This window comes from Panicum virgatum, chromosome 3K, assembly GCF_016808335.1.
Source record: "Panicum virgatum strain AP13 chromosome 3K, P.virgatum_v5, whole genome shotgun sequence".
Classification (NCBI taxonomy): Eukaryota; Viridiplantae; Streptophyta; class Magnoliopsida; order Poales; family Poaceae; genus Panicum; species Panicum virgatum.
This window is the reverse complement of record NC_053138.1, coordinates 56,862,604-56,885,502: the sequence shown is the minus strand read 5'-3', so window position 1 is coordinate 56,885,502 and position 22,899 is coordinate 56,862,604. Positions and strand designations below refer to the sequence as shown.

Sequence of the window (22,899 nt, the reverse complement as noted above, 5' to 3'; positions counted from 1 at the left end):
TATATCGCGCAACACGACATGCATGTTGACCTAAATTAAACTTCTCTTCGTTTTAGCCATCATTTTGTTCATAAAACATTATTTGTGGATCTGACAAGTTTATTTTCCTGTCACAACTCCCCATTTTTTCCACCAGTGTTTCGTAAAGTTGTTTGCCGGCGTGCTGGATAGTTTCTGCTTGTGAAAATTTTCCCACGCATTCAAGTAGAACACGGTCGAGTGGTTCTAAGTTCTAACCCAATTAAGACTGGGAGCTGCTCAAGCAGAATCATGCTTGCGTGCAGACTGCAGACCCTTGCAAACTCAAAAGAGTTCGGAAACAGAAACGTAGCTTCATTCCTTGTAAGTCGTAGCATCATATTTTCAACCATTATTGTTAAAAAGAATATCACTCACCCAAACTTAACTGGGAATTGCTCCAAACATCGAAACCTACTACAACTCGATTTTTTTCTTTTTTATGATAGGAAAGTCAAATAAATATATAATTTCTGTGCAGCCATATCTACCCATCATGCAATTAAATTTGATTTGTTTATGTCTGGGATGATAAGGAGACTTAAATAGGCAAGCTTGTACTAGGAACAAAATTAGTATCACTAGATACAGTGTTTAAAAGGTTCTTTCTTGTCTTCTTGTGTGTGACAGAGACCAAAAATACAAAAAAGACATCAGACTGCAAGTTGAGAAAAATTAGCCACAAAGCCTTAATTTTGACTCACCATATCTTACTATTATTAGAGCAAACATTAGGTCATTCGCTTCGAGGCCACAGGAATTATCACCACGTGGAACTAAAGGATTCAACGACTCTGTCAAATGTAGTTGAGAAAAACAATAATTTGCGCATTAAAGCAACAAGAAGTCTCCACATGACATGTGATCATCTGATTTGCTTAACTATGATGGCACATTCTAGAAAGTGGGTTAACAAATTGAACAGAATATATACATATATATGCCCTTCACGTCTGAGCTTATCAAACATGGGCATCTCATTCATGCTTTGATAATAGAAACATGGGCACACACACAACTACTACCTTATCACACAACTGTTTTGTAGGAGTAGACCGAAAGAGATCAATCACATTTATGACCTTGATTAAAGCTTGACTTAGCTTTTCTTTGACATCATCCTGATTAATAACTCCGGTGTTCTCGACTTGCTATTACTTTGGCAATTGCACTTACTACATCTTGATTCCAACAAGTCTCACAGCAATGGAAAGGATTTACAGCCAGACATGCATCAGTGAATACTACAGCATATATCGTATGATAACTAAAGCAACTTAGTTCGAGCATCTGAATGGCTGATTAGACAAGACATCGAAAACTGTAAAAGTTATTGAATACAACACCATCAGATGTAGTAAAACAGAAATTTATCATAAATTTAGCTATTAAGTTATACACAGTTATTCACATAATTTTAGTACTGCAGATCGTCAAATTCTGTGGGATAACATACTCTGCGAAGATTGAGACAGCTTCCTTCAGCTATGAGACCTTTGGTAACAAGCTGCTCGAATGCTTTATGCAACCAGTAAGAAGCCTGTCCCTAAGCAAACGATCAGCTGAGTTTCAAATCTTGAAAGGAATTGATGGCTATATCATGCCGGGTTCTATGACTCTAGTCCTAGGTCCACCTGGTAATCAACCTGGTTCAATTATTTAAATTTCAAATAAGTATTGTTATTTTGATCGCTAGAATTTGAAGATAAATGCAAAAATGTTCCTTATCATTGTAGAGGAGCAAAATATCCCCTAAATTAAAAAATTATACCCATCTCTGCCACATGCAGGCAGTGGAAAGAGCACCTTGCTGAAGATACTTGCTGGTCGAGCCGCGCCAGGTGAAGATTCTGGACTGTCAGGCATGGTCATCTACAATGAAAAGACAGCATCTGAAGTTCAAAATAGTCGCCTGATTGCCTATGTCTGTGGTCAGCTCAACAAGTAAGGCAACTAAGATTACATAGATTTCAAGGTTTAGCAAACCAGCCTTACCTAAATGATATTTAGCTCATGTTACAGCTAGAGCAAAGAATATGATTAATTGAAACCAAGCTGTCAAGTGACAAACTATTCTTTTCTTTGGGAAAAATGGAGAATGCATGAAAAAACAAAAACTTATAACAATATTTAATGATGAATGTACACAAAAAACTCTCTCTCCATATATCATATCACAGATTTGCTGGGAGAACAAAAAGGGACAAATGTTTAAGAGGTGTACAACTGCCACATATTCTTGCTTTCAGAATAACTTAATTATCCTTAACTCTCTGTCTATCTTTTTTTTTAAGAACAACACCATTAACTCTGATTTATCCCGTAGGCACATTCCCTTCCTCTCAGTCCGAGAAACTCGAGTTTGCAAGGGACTGCACGCAAGGTCTCCGGCCTGAGAATTTCACACCACAAATGCGAAAGTTCTTCGCCTATGCACTCGTGGAAGGACAGGATCCTTTCCTTGAATATGTCATGCAGATCCTTGACTTGAAGAAAATAGAGAATTTCCGTGTTAGTGGCATATCAGATACTGACAGGGACAAGCTGACGATAGCTGAGCTTGCAGTGGGGACGTACTCGGTCATGGTCTATGACCAGCCATTGACAGGCTCAGATCCAGCAATGACCTATGATTTGGTGAACACTATAAGGGCTGTCTGTAGAGTCCAACAATCATCTGCAGTCATGGCCCTGAATCACCTCTCTGAAGAAGCATTTGACCTCTTCGACAGGATAATCCTTCTCGGAGAAGGGCATCTGCTGTACCAAGGCCCAAGACAGGATGCAGTCACATACTTTGCTCAACTAGGGTAACTAACTGCATTTTTTTTTCCTTCAAATCTTCAGGTAAAACTATCGATGGTAAAAATTAGAAAATACTGATGTTAGGTATATGAAGCCTCCACATGTGGAGTCCTGGGAGTTTCTCCAAGATATCGCTGCAGAAAATGGCATGCAGTACCAATTGCCAAGGTCAAATATACAAGGCCTGGAGGAGCTTGTGGAATGCTACTACTCATCAGATCATTACCTGGATGTTATAAGAGTCATTGGCAAGAGCAAAGAGTTCATTACATATTGGGTTGAGAGCGAGCCAGGAATTGGCTTATCCTTGAAGGAATCAACCACATTCAACTCAAATAATGCTGAAAATCAAGAAATGGGTTAGTATATATTTTTTTTGAAGTTGACAGACAGTGAATTGAACTGTTTGTTCATACATTTAAGGCTAACACTGTGTTACTGCTCCCATGTTTCCATTCAGAAGTAGTTGTCACAAAACTTTTGAACAAATCAAGATATATTAGTGGGATCGAAAGTTCAGGAAACATCCAAGTTGGCGATGTTGTGACGGGAATTTCCATAAATGAAGAGCCGATGCAGTATCTGGCAACTGGGCCAATATTTGACCACAAGCAACGCCTAACTAAAGTTTTCTCAGCTCTACGTCACGCCCAAGGACATATCCGCCTTCAATTTGAACGATCTGACAATAAGGCAGGTTAATCTATTAACTGTTATTTTCAGACCTCAATTACCAGTAGCAAATCACAAGGTTTATGGTTTGCAAATTTATCATCATAAACTTGATGATCTATCCAAACAATTCAATACTGAAATTTTTTGCATTGGTAAATAAAAATACCATAGGGCAATGAGGATGAACCACGATGGGAGCAATTTCAGAGGCCATATGTGCAACCATGGTCGAAATCAACAAAAACCCTGATCCAGAGACAGCTTAGGATCTTGAAACAACTTCACGTGTTGAGCACACTTCGAGTCATACAGGTTTGCCAATAGTTAAAAACATGGTAGATGCAAAAGAATCGGCTACTTGGTCATGATATGGATAGGCCAGATTACTGAACTTTCTTTTTGCCAGGCATGCATTCTTGGTATATTTGCTGGGACACTGTTCTACAAGCTTGGAGGGCAGTATAATCTTCAACATATGAACTCTGTGAGAGCTCTTGGGTTTGTAAACACCATGAGCATTTTGCTCATAAACATGCCTCAGCTCCCTCTATACATGCTTCAGAGGCCCACATTCTATAAACATAGGGACCGAAGATTTTTCAGGACATCCTCTTATGTTGTTGCCCATTGTGTCACAAATCTGCCGCAGGCTTTTATTGAGGTAATGCCATCCTTTGATCTTTTCGGTCATCGATTATAACATATGCACATATATGCATTCCTTATGGTATTAGATCCTAAACATAAGCGCCATTGTTGTATAATGCAAACATGTCATGTGTAATGCAGGCACTCCTTTATTCAGTTTGTGTATACTTTCTAGCGGGGCTGGCAATGGGAAACAATGGACTAGTGTTCCTCGACTACTTATTTCAGATGTTTCTTGTGGCTTACTTTGGATCATCGATCTTCTTCTTTCTGAGTGCAGTGGCATCCATTCCTGAAATAGCAAATGCGTTGGCAGGTAACAATTTCTTCTATCTTCGTATTACAAAATTTGGTTAGCCTGATTTAATTCCAGTAAGTTATATCAAAACTAACACAAATAATCAATCTGACATACTGTACTGGACTGCCACCTACATGCAGGCCTTATAGTCTCCATTTTCCTTCTGTTCAGTGGGTTTGTGATCTACCCATCTAATATCCCTCAATACTGGAGGTGGCTAATGCAGATCAATCCAATTCGTTGGGCCAATATATCCTTCTGCGATCAACAGTTCTCATATGGTTACAAAGAATCCTGCATCAAATATCTGAACCAACTTACTTTCTGCAAGGCAAATCCGGAGATGGCTTCTGGCAAGGCTTACTTAATCTATGCTGAACTGGTAACAAGTGTTTCAGGAAAGCCTTATGTCCCTTATATGATTCTTATTGGATGGACGCTACTCGCTCTGCTAATGGCATTGATGTTCCTAAATAATATAGAGTTTTCACAAATCAGTCAATCTGTACCACAGATTAATGAAAGGAAATTTTCAAAGAACTACTTACACGATGTGGAAGTTTATTCAAGCTCACTTCATGGTTATATCGAAGATTCTATTGAATCAGGCAGATACAAATCTCTGGAGCCACCAAAGTTAGCATCTAGTTCCAAAATAGTACTTTCTGAGGGTGAGAATGGTAGTGTTGAGAGCTGGAGGGAAGAATTCAGAGTTGAAGTTGAATCAGAACACCTGACAATACCAGTCACACCAATCACTTTAACATTCTTGGATCTATCATTTGCTAGGTAATATTCCAATTCATTGCGCGAAAGTTCTGTGCTAGTGTATTATTTCATAACATGTGCACTTGAAAGTTAGCAAAATATCATTCAGAGTAGAACTTATTATCAAGCGATACACACAGAAACATTATGTTATGAAACAATACTTGAATTAATGCAACTTCATGAAGATAGATAGATATAGGTTCAATAAAGTTTTTAAAAATAAAATATACTTCAATTCCTTATCACATGAAGAATGACAGCTTTCCTGTGACAGGAGTGGAAAAGTAACAAAGGAAGAAGGTATAGATTTTGAGAATGTCAGTGGATATGCGAAACCAGGAACTATGCTAGCTCTTGTAGGTGGTGCTAATGGAAGTGCAGCTACACTTCTAAAGTGCCTTTCAGGCAGGATACCTCCAGGTGGCAGTTTTACTGGAGATATCCGAGTCAATAGCACCAAACCCTCCGCTGATTTCTCAAGAAGTGTGGGCTATGCTGAGCAGCTTGATGCTCATCAACCATACCTCACCATACGCGAGTCACTTCAATTCAGTGCTAGCCTTAGACTAACAAATGGCATTAGCAAAACAAGAAGGCACATACATGTTGAATTAGTTCTTGACCAGCTGGGCTTGCAGTACTATGCCAACCACTTGGTTGGTTCCTTGAGAGACGGCACTGGGAAAACATATGAAGTAGCAAAGAAACTGACAATTGCGGTTGAACTTGCAGCAAACCCAAGTATTCTGTTCCTTGAGGAGCCTATTTCAGGTCTTGATTCATCTGGAACCTCAGCAATCTTGAGCATCCTGTAACAGTTACCAGTTTCTGGTCAGTCAGTCATCGCAACAGTTAGTCATCCCAATACCCGCGCACTTTCATACTTCCATCAAGTCATCATCCTAACTCATGAAGGCTGTCAAGCTTACTTCGGTCCAGTAGGACTCAATTGCCATGAAATACTCGGATACTTTACTGCGATCCCAAGGGTGCCTTCTTACGTTCAGACACAAAATCCTATTAGTTTCGTTATGGGTGTAACTGGACATGGGATCCCAGGAAGAAGACTTGCCGTGACAGATTTTGCGGAAGAGTTTCAAAATAGTCATTTGCATGAGGTGGCCATGAAGGTCATTAACAACGCTACAGAGAACAACAAAATTGGGAAAGAAAAGGACAGTAACATGATATCCATTAGTTACAACTATCCAGCATCATTTATAAGGCAAATAGGGTTGGTTTTGTTGAGGACACAGAGGTTCTTATGGCGGAATGTGAACTACACTTACAGCAGGTTTACTGGTTGCGTAATGATTGGGTTACTGATGGGCTCACTCTATTTCAAGATTAAGTATGAAGACACATATGGGGTGACTTCTAGATCACTGTACATCTACATGCAAACTATACTCATCGGGGTTATATCTGCTAACAATGTGATTCCTCAAATTGGCACTGACAGGCTCGCCTACTTCAGAGAAATGAGGTCTAAGATGTACCTTCCGATATTCTACCCAGTGTCATGGGTGATCAGTGAAATCCCCTACTTCCTCATAGCAACGCTGGCATTCGTTGGCATTGGCAATGGCATGGCAAGGATAGCAACCGAGACAGCCACTGATTTCCTGGCCTATTGGTCAGTTCTGTTCATCTTCACTCTCTGCATGACCTACTTTGGCATGATGATCACATTCCTAGCTCCAAGCCCGATCTTCGCCGCGTTCCTTGTCTCCATAATCACGTCGCTGTGGGTCTCTGCCTCTGGCGTGGTGGTCCGCTTCTCAGACATCAGGTTCTACAAGTGGATGTACTGGACAAACCCGTTTCAATATGCGATGAGCACGCTCACGACAATAAGCTTCTACTGCGACACATCCTCGTGCCAGAGACAGTGCTCGTGCCCACGGCTCCCTGACGGCTCATACGTGTGGGACAGGATAGCAAGCATCAGGTCTTTGAGCCAAGAGAGGATCTACGCGGATGTGGTAACCCTAGCAGGGATGTGCACCACATTCGCGGTGCTTGCTCTCCTCTTCTTCATCATTCTGAAGCACAACTCACCGCACGCCCATTAAAAACGATTGATCCACACAAATCAGCATTGTGGTCCACTACTGCAAACGTGTTCTTGTTCGTCACATGGAGTTGGCTTTTGTGTTTTGCTGCTGCAAACATATTCCGTTTCACACATTGTGTAGAGTGCCCTAGTGTCGTCAAAATTCGAAATGTTCTGCTTTCCTTGTGTCACTATATGTATGATGAGATGTTACCACATCGTACAACTCACAAGAAATTACATGTAATGCAGAACATTACTCTCCCCTTCTTTCCAGCGCACTAGTCAGATTGCATTATCATGTAGATGTAGGAGGAGCTAGTGTCATGCGCCTCATGGTACTCTACACGTGCGCGTTCAAGAGGCTGAAACTGAAACCATGTATGCAGAGCGCTACGCAAGTAGTAACAAATCGGAAAGGCAGAGACGAACTTACAAGCTGCTCTTGTAGGCCGTGGCGTTCCCCGCCCTCGGCGACGCGGCGGGATGCCGCCGGCCGCCGGCGGTTGGCAATACAGCCGGTGGGCCGGCAGATTAGCGTGGCCGCGGCCAGCGGTGTCGGATCCGACGGCGGCCGCCGCCGGAGACGAGGAGGAGGACGGCGGCGGGGGCGAACGGCTCGTGGGCCGCCGGACACGTATCTGCTTGTTTTTTGGACACGGCCCAGCCCACATAGCACTACTGCCATCCCATGCCCGCCCTGCCCTAGCCCCCGCCCGCACGAGCGCCGCTGCTCGCCGTCGCCGTCGCCGGCGACGAGCCGCCGGCCGCCGGCGACGAGGAGCGCCGGCTGCAATCTCCGGTGAGTGCCCCGTCCTCGCCGTCCTCTGGATTGATCTCTTGCTCCCGTTTCTTTTCCCCTCTGATTTCCTCCTCCCCGATCCACGTTTCTGCCTTTCTCCCAACTCCCAACCATATCTCTCCCCATCGCCAAGCACCTGATAGACTGACCATCTTTGTTGTTTATTTCTACTGTATAAATATAAATTCCCAAAAACTAACCTGAGGACATTCTCCCAACAATACATCATGCCAGAATCTAATTCTCTTACCATTCCCCAGGACATACTTCACTTCATCCTCAAAGGCACTCATCTTGCATCCCCTGCAAACCATTCCAGAACTGACTGCCATTTCAATAAGTGCAGCTAACAGAACATCCTGCTTTTTGTAATTCTTGGAGGCCACAGACACCAGTGATAGTTTTTAGATTATTAAGAGGCACCTTTAATAATTTCTGAAAAATTGATGATTTCCCGGTGGTAATAGCAATTTCGTTTCCTTTTCCAGTGACTACCACAGCATAAAAGAAGAAGATGCCTTCACTTCAAAAAGCGTTGCCTCCAGAACTTGCTGATAATGTGCTCAGAGTAAGGCCCCTTTTGCACCTGTTGTTGTTTTCTCCTTGGTGCTGTGGCAGCAATCAATCTTCAAACCAACTTGTACTGTTGTAGTGGCAATGACTAGATGCTTGTGCGAGTTCATTCATTTGGAACAGCTAACCTATATTCTATCTTCAGCTTTTCTGAAAACACACGTCTCCTGTCCTGCTGCACAACTCTTTATTATTTTTATGAAATTTTGTCACAAATAAAGCAGGATCATAGCAGACACAAAAGAGAGACATGTCTTTTCCTGTTGACCATTATCTTTCTTTCTTTTTGTTATCTGTAGTTATATCGCGAATGCTTAAGGAGGGCAAAGTTTATTGGGCATCAGGTAGGCATATTTTATCTGAAATATTTACACATTCTCCCGTATTAAAGTATGAAAAGTGTATTTTTTGTAATACTGAATTGATGCCTTTCACATCCTAGAAACACAACACAGAGCTTTTAGTTACCATGGTGAGGCAACAGTTCAAGAAAAACATGCATGAAACTGATCCAGAGAAGATACAGAAAATGAAGGACGAGTAAGTTCTGTTTGGTGTAAACTTTCCTTTTAAATTTCCCATGTTATCTTTCAGTACTTTATTATGGTTATCTTCTGATAAAATTTCTTGCTTTGCAGTGCTGCAAGGGGCCTTATCAATCATATTCTGTATGAGTCCGAGAAGATAACTGGGCGCAAATTTTCAGGATAAGAAAGAAAGTTGAGACAAGACTTACGACATGCTCTACAGACAATAATAAACCAGTTGTTGTGTCTATTGAATTGTTACACCTCTCCAGTATAAGGACCTCCAAATGTTTCCCTTCAATTGTTATGTGCATGAGTTATTCCAGCAATGGGTTTTTATTAGCCATTGGTTTGACTATGTCTATTTGATTCTCTTTGCACCATAAATGCTGTGTTCAGGTTGTTTCAGATAAATCTACTGGCCAGGAGATGAAAATATTTGCTAATTGAGAATGCTCCAATCTTTTCTAAAACAGAGATATGACTGATCCTTTCATTCTGTGATATATTGGTATTAGACAGCTTGCATAGGATGATAGATAAAATTGTAAATACAGGGTATTTCATTACGCTTCTTGGTTCCATCTCTGTGACTGAATCACAGCCACGAATCTGCAGAAGTGCAAACTGCACGCATTTGTGGCTAGGGTATGTCTCCCTTTTCTTGTTAGAATGATAGAAAGCTAAGAACTTTCTGTCACCGAAAGGAATTTAGGTTTTGGGGATCCCACATGAAGGTCTGCAGTGACCAGTGAGGGAGCAGTTTTTGGAGCTATATTTTTGCAATTACGAAATACTGTCTCTTTGGCAGAAGAATGATTTGACATTATGATTGCTTGCATTGTGCTTCAGACTGAAGAGAGCAGCTGTCTTTATTCACACAATTGTCGCCAAGTTCTGCAGGCTTCAGAAGTGTTTCAGCCGTTCTTTTCCTCCGGAAAATCCGTTCAAGCTTCAGTGGAGTAACGCATTGCGTTCCATTTATTCATGGTCACATCTGCAGATGCTGGATGATGTATGTGACCCTTTAAGTTAACACCTAGTGTGCATGGATCTGATGTCACTACTTTTAACTGGTGCAATCTACATCCCTATGAAATTGTCGCATTGCTCTTTAGAATCCTGAAAAGCAAGGCCGAAACTAATGGCATCGCATCGAAGAGATGGTAGAGGGATCTATGAAAAAAAAAAAGGGAAAAAGTTCAAGAGGATGATGAACTCGGAGACCCTAGAGTAGAGTGGAGAGAATGAGATGTGGCCTGTGAACCGGGGCCATTTCAGGAATTGCGTGTCAGAGCTTGGCTCACTACTTGCTGTCTGCAGGTCAAATGATGTGGAAACAACCCCCCTCCTGGAGGCTGGAGGTGCACTCAATTCACTGAACTCTCTCATCCAGGCATCACCAATGGACCTGAAGATGATGGATCATCGCGCTTTTTCTCCGCGGCCGCGCCTTTTCTCTGCTGTGCCGATGAATTCCAGCCACCGCTTTCGCTTGAGCCCTCGCATCATACCGCGAATCCTTGTGGCTGAGATCCACCCCTTGTTCATCTTTCCAGCACAGTTTCGTCTCCTGTATCTGCCTCTCCATCACTAGTCCTAACCCACGGGCTGTCTAGGAAATCATCCATCGAGGAAAAGGATGATGAATCACCATGATTGCCGACAATGGATGTGTCGTCTAGTCTAGGAGCAGATGACAAAGGTAGCAGCTCCTATGAGGTGAGCCTGTGAACCTGCATTGCGTCCAGAGGAATTCTATGCTGGTTATGACATGTTGGTTTCATTCAGTAGGTCAATGCTTCAGGGCCAGTGGTTCGTTGGTGTTTTCTGAAGCCGAAATCATGGCTGCAGTTGAAAGGGGAATATGCCTGCGCTGTGCTGTGGTGCCACCCTTTTACACTTTCTACCTACTGCAGGCATGTGCTGCAGTTGTTCCAATTGTTCCTTCCATCAGATAAGAACTGCATTACAAAGAACCTTTCCCTCTATAGTAACATGAGCAAGTACAATTTAGAGGCTGTATTCGGTATCTGTACTTGAAACTATACCACTGAGAATATTGGGTCTGTAATCATACCATGTCATATAGCTTGTGATAGTGCCTAACAAATTGCTGCTGGAACCAGCATGGCATGCTCTACAAATAGAGCGGTAGGTTCAGGCTGTTGGTATCTCCCTATGCAATCATCTTTCTGTCCGAATCAGTCATTTCTGACCTTATCTTGTTTTTCGCATGCGTGTCTTTCGACCAAGTTCTCTATGATAAAAAGTTCTATGGACTTGGTGTACATTATATCATCTCTCGTGTAGTCCCCTTTCCTGAATCTCGTGTAGTCAGCTTGTGATAGTGCCTAACAAGATAAAAAGTTTTACTGAATTTCAAGCGATTCACATCAGCACAGGGACTACACGAGAACCTGGCATTCTGTATAAACCACTATGTTCAGTGTGTATTTTGAAAGCCAAAGTAATCTCAAAACCACATCATCATTGCATATTCAAGCCAAATTTGCTTCTACCAACTCGCTACAATGTAGCTTGAGCTATTGTAGCATAGTCTCGTATCATACTGTCAAATTTGGTGGTGGGGGTGGGTGGGTGGGTGAAGCAAGAAAACTTCTGCACAAAATATGTGCAAATTCAGAAGGGGTATAAAGTTCCATGCTCCAACTAATTATAAAACGCTCATGCTTCAGCGGCATCCTCTGTAAAGAGTATTATGAGTAGCGTTCCACATACATGGTTGAGTTCAATGAAAATGCAAGAAAAAAGGCATAATTTCACCAATTCCATATACATATTAATGAATATAAGCAATAAAGAATGATAATCTGCTAGTGGAACTCAGTATTTCCAAGTAGTTACTCTAATATTCCTCTAGTTCAGATATTACAGATATGGTACTCAAATCAGGAGAACATGAGAAAGAGAAGAGAGAAGCTAGAGATATTCATATCATACTTCATCAGAGGACATCTCATATAAGGATACTAACACTGAAAACACTCTTTCTTTTAACACCTAATACTGAAATCACTCATATAGCTGACTTCCAGTAGCTGCTTAGCTTATCTAAGCAATGCATCGTTGATTTATTCACTTCGGTGTTGAGCCTTCGCCCAACTTGGATGGCGTCCTAGGGCTGTTTCTCCCTCCCAGAGGGCTGCGCTCATGCCTGAGCTCAGTGAGCCGAGGGCTGTATGCCTTTTCAGAAATGGATGGGCTGCGGATGTTTTTCAGTTCTGCCACAGGTGTACCACCTGAGCTAGTGATCTTCGGGCTGTTCAGACGTTTGATCTCGCCCCGGCTTCTTGTGACCATGTCGTCTAGGATCTCTGCACTTTGGGCGCGTCCCAATGCAACATCGATATCTTGCTGTAATGCATGGCATTTGAGTATAAGGAAAATGCAACATAACTAAGTCCAAAAATACCATGTTGATGAGCAAGATTAAAGTATTCATAAGCACAGGTTAAATCTTTCTGAACTTACTGCAGCAAGGCTGAATGGTATAGCAGGTGATTCCTCATATTCTGCTGCATCCAGGTCAGTTAGATGTGCACCTTTGAAGAGCTTGGGGAGGATGTACTGCCTGACTGGAACCAGGAGCATGATCATGAGGGGGAAAAGAACACCGGCTATCGGGATCCATGTGATTCCAAAGCAGACCAGCAGGTATGTTGTCTGGAACAGTGTGAACATGGCTATCGTCTTGAATGGCACAGTCTCGACGAACGTGGTGTGGTACTCTTCTAGCACCCTGGTAAAGATTTATGGTATATGGTAAGATTTATCGTCTTCTACAGGAGCTACAATGCTACATTAAGACTATTTAGCATAATATATGCTTTATTGAGTCCATCAGATCATGTCTTACTTTACGTTTATGGACATGCATAAAGAAATTCAGATGTGCAAAACTGATACTTTCAGATGATCTAAAACTTACTTGTATCTTCTGCTGGGAGCAGTGAAGAGCAGCAAGATCCTCTCCCAGAACTGGTTACCAGGCAAGCTCTCAATGGCCATGAAGGCAAAATAGCCCCAGAGGACAGATGTTGGGATCTTCTTGAGTAGCGGCATTGCAGCGACACAAGCCCCCACCATGGCTGCCTGTAGCAAGTTGCTCAAGCGCTGCTCCTTGACTTCGATGGGCAACAAATCATCAATTTCTTTCTCTATGTCAAAAACTGTCTCATCAACTGGTGCGTCAATGTTACCCATGCTTGAAGCTAGCTGAACTGTTGAGTCCTTGAGCTCATTTAAGCCCTGTATTTATTGAAAAAAGTATAGAACAATGTTATATAAAAAATATACTGTCTAAATAAAGTGCAATGATGTACTAGTTCCATGTAATACAATGCGTACTCTTCTGACAGACGGTTGCTGATAAACAAGTGGTGTCTGCATCTGCTGATAAGCATCCTGCATGCTGCTATACAGTTGGCTCAAGCTAGCATTCTGACTCATGCTCTTCCGTGCAGTGGCTACTAGCCGGTTACGAAGCAGCTGCACAGTAATGTTTTGCCATGTGAGTGAGAAATCAGATATGCAGATAGTATTTTAAGGTACTATTCAACACTTCCATAGCTCACCTGATGCTTGAGAGTAGCCAAGCTCTTTGTATGCATGGGTGACTGTGGAATGACACCATTTGATGGAGGGATACCAATAAGGCCACACAGTAAGGTCTAGAATTTAAGAAATAACACTGATGTAAGTGAAACATATAGCAAAAACCAAACCTTAGTACTCAGAAATTATGCTCATCTGGGCATACCAGGAAGCCTAAGAGAAGCAAATCGTAGTGGAAGGATGGAGGCTTCCTCAAATTGAACTCTTTCTGCTGAGCGAGCTGAGATGCAACACTATGATCGAAGTAGTAGAGAACAGCAATCATTGTTGCTGGTATGAAGGCACCGATGATATAGAGGAGCGGAACATGTGCCATATCCTACTCATTTTATTGATATTGGAAAAAAATATTGATAAGCAACAAAGTTTCACATCACGAATCTTTTGGTAAAACGTTTGCTTACCTTGATAACAGTCCAATTGTCATAAGCACCAGGGGACCATGGATTAGGGCTGAAAAGGCGTCGTGGAATTCCTTTTGGCACACTTCCGTAAGGTATGTAAGAAACTCCAGTCCATACTAGCACCATCAGTGGAACACCATAGTCGGCAATGAAGCCACGCAGCCAACCTATGTGGAAGAAGTATAATCATCAGAATTTTGGACTTGGATTAAGAAACACAAAAAATGGAGATTAGAGACAAAGTTCTCATAGCATCTGCAGGACAAGAACGGTTCTTTCATGCATACCTGCTCCATAGCGCCATGATCGCGCCTTCCTGCTCCTCAGGGCAGTGAGCAAAAGGCCAAATGACAAGACGATTGCAAACATCCCATTTGCAAAGCGCCATGATGGAACAAACTCTAGTGCCTTTCGGTTTTCCCTTTCAGGAATGCGGAACTCATCTACAAGCCCCTGTGTTCCACACTTACATTTGTGAGCTTGCATGACTACTGTAAGTTCAATTTGGAAATTACTTCAGTACTCATGAATTTTTGGCAACACTGTTTTCTCAAAGGAAAAAACCCTCCTGATTTATCTACTGGTATTAAAATTTAGAACCAACAATTATTCAGTTCCAGTTATGACCAATCAGCACAACATAATCTGGAGACATTTCCATGTGCTTTTCACCTCCTGCACATGCCTTTGACCAACCTAGTAGATTCCTCCCACTAGTTGATCATTCGCTTATTCAACTTGACTCTAGTACTACACAACTTAAATGGGCAGTTGGTATTTGCCATAAAGTTCATTGGACATCCAAATGAAAGAAAGAGAACCCCATCACTAATAGCATGTCTTAAAAAAAATTGTATTAACTTCAAGCCTGGAAAGTAGTAATGGCACCAAAAAAAGGCTGCAGTTTGACGAACCTTGATAGCCTGCTGCATGAAGAGCATAGCAATCAGAAGCCCAAACAGCTCGCCTGCGATGCGGGTGAATCGGTTGATGATTGAGCATGCGCCTAGTATCGCCAGCAAGAACAGCAGAATGGCAGTCCATACGCAGACCCTACACAGATAACATCAAACAACTAAAACAATGCTCCAGTAGTACCAATCTGCAATAAAATTCTCTGTCAGCACAAAAAGGATGACCTACCAACCGGTCCAGGCAAGGAACAGATTTCGGCCGAGGTCAGGCCTGTCCTTGGCGAAGTTGAACATGAATGTGTACATGAGCACTGTCGGCTCGGCGACGCCAAGGATCAGCAGAGGTTGCCCTCCCACGATGGAGTGGATTATGCCACACAGGGCAGTGGATGCTAACGTCTGAACTGCTGTGAGAACTCCATCTGCACACAACAAATTTAGCCCCCAAATAAGCTTCTCTCCCCACCCACTGGTCAACTGTACTGAAACCAACAAAAATTACAAATTTTGACTGTCCCATTTACCAGTATTCCTCTCCAATTGCTCTCCAAACGATATCACCGGTATCGCGGACGCAAAGAATATGTAGGTGGTTGGCGCCAGGATCCTAAAGCACAGAAAAAATTACTCCTTTTCAAGATCTTAGACCCAAGAACAAAATTCAGAACAATTAAAAGAGTGTCACTAGAGTATCACTATCTCAATCACAGAACGTTTCAAGATTTAGACACTACGCCAAATTCGTAATCCTAAACAACACAATGCCAAGATTGAGAGCAAATATAAGGTTGTCTTTCAGTTCATACCTGATACCGGTGCGGAACCCTCCGGTCCAGTCCTGCTTGTAGCAGGCGAGCCTCCCATGGAGGTCGTTCTTGATGCCCCGCAGGGGCACGAAGCTCTCCTCCATTTCTCGGACCAAAAAGGGCGTTGCTTTTTCTCAAACAGAAGATCTGAATGGCCACTCGGTGTGTCAAGTGTGAGCCTGCTTACATCTTGCGGCAGATGGAACAGGAAGGAATGCTACAAGATTGCAGACTCGCAATGCATTTAGCGCGGATCCATGGAGGAAGACGAAGGGCCGAGGCTATGAAGGGAAGACGAGCATAGAGAGCATAGGAGGGAGCAGCGCTGAGTGAAATGGCAAGCCCGAGAGAGAGAGTTTCAGAGGTAGGAAAGGGAAGGGCGCCTCAGAGCAATGGAGCGGGATAGAGGGCAGATATATAGACAGTGGCAGAGCGGAACCGGTTCCCCAGGGACTCGGTGCCACTGACGTGCGGGCTCCATGATTCAGGGGCCATAGGTCAGTGGGAGTCTCCCTGCAGTACTGTAGAGGAGACTCATCCGTGGCAGAGTAGAGGGGTGTATCACTGTCAAATCCTAAAAGAAATATTGGTAGAAATAAGTTTAAAGCAAAAGAAATTCTAAAGTTTTAACTCAGTTTTAACGAGCCTAGCGATGTTTATGCTTTCTTTCTTTGAGGTCCCAAGGGGAGTCCTAGAGAAATTAGAGTATTACAGATTCCGTTTCTTTTGGCAAGTGATAACCACAAAAAGAAGTACAGACTAGCTAAATGGAGCATTCTGTGTCAACCAAAAGATCAAGGTGGCTAGGGCATAAAAAACTTAGACATTCAAAACTAGTGTTTACTAAGCAAGTGGTTGTTTAAACTGATCAATGAGGATGGCCTTTGGCAAAATCTACTAAAGAGAAAATACATAAAGGATAAACCAATTGCGCAGATCCAAAAAAGACCAGGTGACTCACAGTTTTGGTCGGGCTTAATGAAGGTTAAAGACAAGTTCCTGAACTTAGGTAGTTTCCAACTAAACAACGGTGAGAACATCAGGTTTTGGGAGGATAAATGGCTGGGCAATTTCACTCTTAGTCAACAGTATCCTTCCCTGCATAACATTGCAAGAAAGAAGCATATTCCCATTGCAACGGTTTTCAATTCCATTCCTTTAAATATCTCTTTCCGACGTGGTTTGGTAGGGAATAATTTGGTATTATGGTATAACCTAGTTGCAAGGATAGCTCAAGTGAGATTGAATGATAGGGAAGATGTCTTTAAATGGGGTTTACACCAAAGTGGAATTTTCTCTGTCCATTCAATGTATAGTGCTTTAATTTGCAATGGCCTTGTACGGCAGAATAGGACCTTGTGGAAGACAAGAATTCCCCTTACGATTAAGATTTTCATGTGGTACTTGCATAGAGGTGTTGTGCTAACTAAAGACAATCTAGCTAAGCGTAATTGGCATGGTAGCAAAAAATGTGTGTTTTGTTCACATGATGAAACTATCCAACACATTTTCTTTGATTGCCATTTTGCAAAATTCCTTTGGAGAGTGGTACAGTACACTTTTGGCTTGGTACCACCAACGAGTGTTGCTCAACTCTATAATGATTGGCTATTGCGCTTTGACTGTAAATCTAAAACACAATTAGTATGTGGAGTTTCTGCGCTTTGCTGGGCTCTATGGTTGAGCAGAAATGATATTGTTTTTGACAATTCTCCTATGAAAACTTATATGCAGGTATTGTTCAGGGCCACACATTGGTTTCGGATGTGGTCGCTGCTTCAAAAGTGTGATGATGACACCAACTTGTTGAAGGATGCATGCCGATCACTGGAGACAACGGCTATGCAAATTTTCGCCAACCATGGATGGAGATTTAGCAATAGGATTGCTGCTTAATAAATTCCCATGAGATCTTTGTTGGTGTCTCCTATTTACTTTTGTAAACTTTATGAGTGTGTTTGCAGACGGAGGAACTGCAGTTTGATGTAATAAGCGGGTTGTAGGCTGTAGCCTCTATGAGGTGGACGTTTTTCCCATCATCTAAAAAAAGAAATTCTAAAAAAATGAATAGCTCAAGAACTGACTAGGGAAGGCGGAAGGCTTTGCTGGGTTTCAGTGGGGATAACACACAGCAAGCAGGCCTGGTTTGACTAGTGGCCAAGAACCGCCAAAAAGGCAGCTGTGAGCCTGTAACTGCTGTAACAAGTGTCACAGAAAAATTTTATTTACAACTAATTGTTCAGTGATGATTGATGAACAATAGGAAAAATGCATTTTAAAAAAAAAATGGTTTGGCTGGCTGTGCTGCCTTGGGAGGGCATGCAATGCCAGTCCAGCTCGAGCTGTCTGCTGTCTGGGGAAAGGAAGGAGCCAACCAGCTCCCTCTAACCATTTTACGAGTCTCTTCATGTGCTTTCTCCTATGTGGCTACGTGTTTTGCTCTAAGAATTTAAAAGTATTCCTTCTAGGTTCATTGGAGGTGTTTCAGCCTTTCAGGTGGTGCTACCATTTTCTTTACATTGTAAAATTGCCTTTCTTTTTCCGATTTTAAGGTGGAAAGGCATCCACTTTTGAGTGAATGTTCATATTCCTTTTTCAAATCTTTGATCAACAAAATTGTTCTTAGATGGATGAGATGAACATGGGCATAACTGATTAACTGAACTTCTTGCTTAGTGGTGCGCGCGCACGTCTTTAATGTAACGTAGTTCTTTTTACCAAATTTTCCGGCGCCTTTCAGGAATTGGAAATGGCAACTGATGTGAACAAGGGCTTTTGATACCACTACACGATTCATCTTGTGTTTGAGTATCTCCAAAGAACCAACTCGCTCGGTTTGTTTCTGTTTCTGTTGCGTTGCATTTTGATGTTTAGTTCGCGAAAAAGTTTGGGTTTTGGTACTGTAGCACATTTCGTTGTTATTTGACAAATAATATCCAATCATGAATTAATTAGGCTTAAAAGATTCATCTCGTGCTAATCAGTTAGACTGTGTAATTAGTTATTTTTTCAACTGCATTTAATACTCCATGCATGTGTCCAAAAATTCGATGTGACGGGTACTGTAGGAAATTTTTTTGAGAACTAAACAGGGCGTCAAATCTGGCTGTTGACATTTCTAGGTTGACCATGTGGCTCATGTGTTCTCCTTCTCACAAACATTCTTTAGCATATCTACCAGCTATTATTGTAAACTGTGGTTGCAGATTTACAGTACTAACCCTTTGCTCTAGCATCTCTCTGCATCTAGGCTAGCAGCAGTTCTTAAACTGCAGTGCAGGCAACAGACAAGAAAAAAAGTTTTTTACCTGACACTATGAACACATGGTCCCAGTATCCAGATATCGACGAAATAAAAGTGGGAGCTAGTATACTAGCAAGATTCGAAACCTACCATCTGCTCTACATGATGGGTCACAAGTCACAGCCTCACAGGTTGCCATCAGTATGTGCACATGCATTCTTTTTTTTTCCTAATAGTTCAGTTACTTCAGTACATGTACAGCTCGTATAATAATGTGCACAAGGTGATCTAGTTCCTTGAGACCAGCATCCTGTCCATGTGTGCGTGGAATCTTCCAATAAGAAATCAGGGTTTTCAGGAACCCCAAAAACTGAAGTTTGCTTCAGGAGCACTGGGGGTCACAAAAGAGTTGACCTTACCTTTGTCCCAGCATGCATGATTGTCTTGGCAGAAGTGTTTAACTAGGATCTTACTGTTGCTTTGGTCTGGTGTCATCTCAAGAATGTTTGTTTAAGCATGTTACTTATGTCATCCCAAATTAAATGAAGCTTTGTTTTCCTTGTTGTCTTGATGATGACTTATTATCGTCAAGATAATATGGAAGCATGAGTACCTTCTCCTGCTTAAAAAAGTTCATCACAAGTTTGGTTTGATGTGGTCACATTTTTTCCCCCCGAAACATGGTACACATTGATGCTCATATACACACACAAGCTGACAAGCACACTCACCCTTTATAAATGAATACTCGTACACCCTACGCTAATCGGCACATCGAAGACACTGGCTTGGCATATCATGAGATTGGCAAACTCATCCTATGTGAAAATAGGTTGCAAGAATTTTTTGGGGGCATGACGAGTGTGGTACTGTGGTGACAGGTAGTGCCATAGTGAGGCTCTTGCACCTGCATTTTCAGTGTGAGCTAACTACTCCAGAAAACTGTCATGGTTGCGTTTATTTTTTCTGTTCACCTTCCTAACAGCTAGCAGTACGTGGCCGGTAACTAAAATATAACCAGGAACCAGGGGGCGCAGATCTTCGAAGTAATAAAAGTACAAAAGGTCCAAACCGTCCACACTTTTTTCTACAAGATCATCCAACTGCCTACACTACAATCTACCTATTTTATTTTTAGGTATCTACAATAGAAGTCTACCTATATGAGGGCAAGAGAAGAGAAAGAGATGGGATGATGCAAACTTTAAATTCTTTGTTACAAGTTTTTTTCTGGGGAATGTGACGGTGCATAGGTGTCGAAACCCTCTTGGATGGTTCATCTGCTGATGATTCAACAATTGGGCCCATTAGGGCACTAGGCACACATAAGCACTAACAGCAACTGGAAGTATATATAGATGATTCAAACTAGATATTTCAGAAAAGCCAAAGTAATAAAATTATATGCTACCTTTTCTCTATTTTTTTTCCTGTAATGGTTCTTTTTATGGGCTATGCCCCCGTGCACGTGCAATGTTCTTTTTATGGGCTATATTTTATTTCACAGTTCTTTTAGCTAAGCTATTAGTTTAATGGTCCTTTATGAAAGGCTGGGTGCAAAAGTAAGGGAACTGTTGTTTCCAATAAAATGAAATTAACTCCCATTGCTAATTAGTTCGAGAAGGCATGGCTAAATTGTATGTGATAAACCTTTTTTAATTTCTTTGCAAAAGCTAGTAGTGATGGCATAATGGCATCTTTTTGTAAAGCAATTGCTCCGATGGAGTCGGTTCAAAAAAATTACTCCGATGGAGATGTAGGCATTTAGTGAAGGGCTAAATACTAAGAAATAATGGCTCATAACCAGGAGATAGTACTCTAAAAAAATACACCACCCTAAGTTCTTATTTGAGAAATTTACAATGATTGAAAAAAATAGGAGCCGTCCATCTGATAAAATCCTACAGTTGCACCATTGTGAAAAAGAATTGTCTCATTTTTCAGGTTTGCATCAATGTCATTGCCTAACGCGCAATAAGGAAAAAGATATCATTGCCCTGGAAATGGGATGCTAAAAATGCCACAGCCTAGTGGATAAAAGCTTCCATTGTTGTGTCACATACTCTGTTTGGCAATGGTTATCACTATGAGCTGGCACTCACTTCCATGTTGAACATAAGCTTCTCATTATCACAGTGTTATCCTTATGGATCTTATCTGAAGAGCTAGGGTTCCAAATTCTTCTGACAGATCGAAACCTAGTTTCATGATTCATACGTATGTCCATTATATATCTTTCCATTTTCGGTTGCCTCATTAAGATACACATGTGTCGCAGTAGTCATGAAGATTTGCAGTGTGTAGAGCTTTCACATGGGCAGAAAGTGTCACACCCTAAAATTTTTGGATTTTAGGATGTGATTAAAATTAAAAGCAAACAATAATTTTCTCATAATTTTTAAAATTTCTCAACATTTATTTTTCTTCATAGGGAATTTAGTATAAAAGAAAATATATAATGGTTGCTTTTCAAAATTAAATAAGGTTGTTCTTTTGTGTTGCATTCATGCCGCATTGCATGGTTTTACTGTTTGTTGTTCAGCTTGAATTTGAATTCTTTAAATTTCAAATTTAAATTAAATGTGTTTGAATCATTTTAAAAAATAGAAAATCTTTTCTTTTCCCTCTCTTTTTTTCCAGCCCAGCCGGCCCATCTCCCTTCCTCCCTCTCCCTCTCCCTCTTTTACTCTATTTTGGCCCAAACCCTTCATCCCCCCCCCCCCCCGCGCTCGGCCCAATCTAGTCGGCCCACTTTCCTCTCCCGCGAAGCCCAGCCCGACGCCCCCTCCCTATCCCCTCTCCGCCGCCGACAGGCGGGCCCCACCTGTCGGGGTCGTCTCCTTCCCGTGGACGACCCGGACTCAAGGTGAGGCCGCCTGGCGCTCGCGTTCTCGCGTCGCGGCCTTTCTTGGCCCGCACACCGAGGCCGTCCACTTGTCCCTATTTAAGGCGCCGCGGACCCCGCCCTGAGTCCCCTTCGAGCCGCAGCCACCGCTCCTCCCGCAAACCCTAGCCGCCGCCATTGGAGCTCTCGCGGAGCTCGGAGCCGCTGCTGTTTCGCCGCTCCACCGATCCCTCTTCGAGTTCGAACCACCGCCGGAGCTTCTCGTGGTGGTGAGGATCCTCTCCAGCCCCTTTTCTCTCTCTCTCTCTCTCGCATCCTCTCACAGCCGCAGTCGCTCGCCGGAGCGAGATGGCCGCGCGCCGCCGCGGTACGCCTTGTCTCGCTCGCCAAGGCCCCACTCAGAGCCCGTGGTCGCGTTCGTCGTCGCCCCCGCATCCTTCCCAACCCAAACCCGAGCCAAATCCAAGCCCGGATGGCCGATTCGGCCAACGCCGGCGAGCTGCCGCCGCGCACGCCTCGCCGCCGGCCGCCGCAGTGCCACCGCTTCACCCCGATCCGTTCTGGGCCGCTCGATCACGTCGAACGGTCCGGTTTAGATCTGACCGGAGTCAACTAAACCTATACCGGTCAACCCTCTAGAATTTTTCAAAAGAGCCCGTCTGTTTTAGGGAAATCAACCCGCAGTCCATGCCAGCTCAAAAATATTTACAAACAAGTCCTGTTTCTTTTGTTTTAACCCCTGTGCTTTTCTAAAATAGAACCCGCTATCCTTAACCTGTAGTTTTTCAAGCTAGCCCCTAAAGTTTAGGTTTAATCTTGTTTTAGCCCTTGGTTTCTTCACTTAGAGCCCATGTTCTTTTCAAATCTCTTAC

General features: G+C 42.5%; 4 protein-coding genes across 32 annotated transcripts; 2 read left to right on the top strand and 2 right to left on the bottom strand.

Moving 5' to 3' along the window:
• Positions 1 to 1,295: 1,295 nt before the first annotated feature.
• LOC120699815 lies at positions 1,296 to 8,602 on the bottom strand. 28 transcript variants are annotated; one of them, XR_005685622.1, is made up of 8 exons: positions 7,711 to 7,852; positions 5,931 to 6,027; positions 4,996 to 5,180; positions 4,812 to 4,916; positions 4,582 to 4,705; positions 2,596 to 3,164; positions 1,790 to 2,504; positions 1,296 to 1,664 (listed from the first exon to the last, which is right to left on the bottom strand). XR_005685622.1 is itself a non-coding variant. In XM_039983897.1 (3 exons), exons 1-3 carry the CDS (start codon positions 8,200 to 8,202, stop codon positions 1,643 to 1,645), a joined length of 615 nt encoding a protein of 204 aa, XP_039839831.1. In that variant the 5' UTR covers positions 8,203 to 8,602; the 3' UTR covers positions 1,372 to 1,642. The 28 variants fall into 28 exon arrangements, 2 of the variants coding, with proteins under 2 accessions (XP_039839831.1, XP_039839832.1); XR_005685623.1 differs by having other exon boundaries at positions 2,596 to 3,049; XR_005685620.1 differs by having other exon boundaries at positions 1,300 to 1,664; positions 3,240 to 4,741.
• Positions 1,821 to 7,492, top strand: LOC120699812 (ABC transporter G family member 31-like). Its single transcript, XM_039983893.1, has 9 exons — positions 1,821 to 1,962; positions 2,345 to 2,828; positions 2,908 to 3,182; positions 3,284 to 3,516; positions 3,670 to 3,810; positions 3,905 to 4,159; positions 4,288 to 4,462; positions 4,588 to 5,236; positions 5,493 to 7,492. Exons 1-9 carry the CDS (start codon positions 1,941 to 1,943, stop codon positions 6,031 to 6,033), a joined length of 2,775 nt encoding a protein of 924 aa, XP_039839827.1. The 5' UTR covers positions 1,821 to 1,940; the 3' UTR covers positions 6,034 to 7,492.
• Positions 6,221 to 9,649, top strand: LOC120699814. Of its 2 annotated transcripts, XM_039983896.1 has the most exons (5): positions 7,694 to 8,076; positions 8,565 to 8,644; positions 8,949 to 8,993; positions 9,092 to 9,189; positions 9,288 to 9,649. In XM_039983896.1, exons 2-5 carry the CDS (start codon positions 8,591 to 8,593, stop codon positions 9,358 to 9,360), a joined length of 270 nt encoding a protein of 89 aa, XP_039839830.1. In that variant the 5' UTR covers positions 7,694 to 8,076; positions 8,565 to 8,590; the 3' UTR covers positions 9,361 to 9,649. The 2 variants fall into 2 exon arrangements, 1 of the variants encoding a protein (XP_039839830.1); XR_005685598.1 differs by lacking the exons at positions 8,949 to 8,993; positions 9,092 to 9,189; positions 9,288 to 9,649 and having other exon boundaries at positions 6,221 to 8,076; positions 8,565 to 8,583.
• A 2,308-nt stretch (positions 9,650 to 11,957) lies between these two features.
• Positions 11,958 to 16,324, bottom strand: LOC120699813 (probable boron transporter 2). The gene is made up of 12 exons (XM_039983895.1): positions 15,939 to 16,324; positions 15,657 to 15,739; positions 15,362 to 15,554; positions 15,133 to 15,271; positions 14,506 to 14,671; positions 14,219 to 14,385; positions 13,960 to 14,133; positions 13,775 to 13,870; positions 13,548 to 13,688; positions 13,129 to 13,448; positions 12,672 to 12,939; positions 11,958 to 12,554 (listed from the first exon to the last, which is right to left on the bottom strand). Exons 1-12 carry the CDS (start codon positions 16,040 to 16,042, stop codon positions 12,276 to 12,278), a joined length of 2,130 nt encoding a protein of 709 aa, XP_039839829.1. The 5' UTR covers positions 16,043 to 16,324; the 3' UTR covers positions 11,958 to 12,275.
• Positions 16,325 to 22,899: the final 6,575 nt, after the last annotated feature.

Bases quoted from the DNA above. Each gene is read 5' to 3' on its own strand.
- LOC120699815 (XM_039983897.1), bottom strand. From the start codon at position 8,202: ATGGGGAGAGATATGGTTGGGAGTTGGGAGAAAGGCAGAAACGTGGAT. The intron at 1,891-7,710 runs GTAAGTTCGTCT...TTTTCATTGTAG, and splicing joins ACGGCCTACAAGAGCAGCTT to ATGACCATGCCTGACAGTCC. The intron at 1,665-1,789 runs GTATAATTTTTT...TAATTGAACCAG, and splicing joins CCTGCATGTGGCAGAGATGG to GTTGATTACCAGGTGGACCT.
- LOC120699812 (XM_039983893.1), top strand. From the start codon at position 1,941: ATGTCTGTGGTCAGCTCAACAA. The intron at 1,963-2,344 runs GTAAGGCAACTA...TTTATCCCGTAG, and splicing joins GTCTGTGGTCAGCTCAACAA to GCACATTCCCTTCCTCTCAG. The intron at 3,183-3,283 runs GTTAGTATATAT...GTTTCCATTCAG, and splicing joins TGCTGAAAATCAAGAAATGG to AAGTAGTTGTCACAAAACTT.
- LOC120699813 (XM_039983895.1), bottom strand. From the start codon at position 16,042: ATGGAGGAGAGCTTCGTGCCCCTGCGGGGCATCAAGAACGACCTCCAT. The intron at 14,672-15,132 runs GTTCGTCAAACT...TGTGGAACACAG, and splicing joins TCATGCAGCAGGCTATCAAG to GGGCTTGTAGATGAGTTCCG. The intron at 14,134-14,218 runs GTAAGCAAACGT...TAAAATGAGTAG, and splicing joins ACAATTGGACTGTTATCAAG to GATATGGCACATGTTCCGCT.
- LOC120699814 (XM_039983896.1), top strand. From the start codon at position 8,591: ATGCCTTCACTTCAAAAAGCGTTGCCTCCAGAACTTGCTGATAATGTG. The intron at 8,994-9,091 runs GTAGGCATATTT...TTCACATCCTAG, and splicing joins CAAAGTTTATTGGGCATCAG to AAACACAACACAGAGCTTTT. The intron at 9,190-9,287 runs GTAAGTTCTGTT...CTTGCTTTGCAG, and splicing joins ATACAGAAAATGAAGGACGA to TGCTGCAAGGGGCCTTATCA.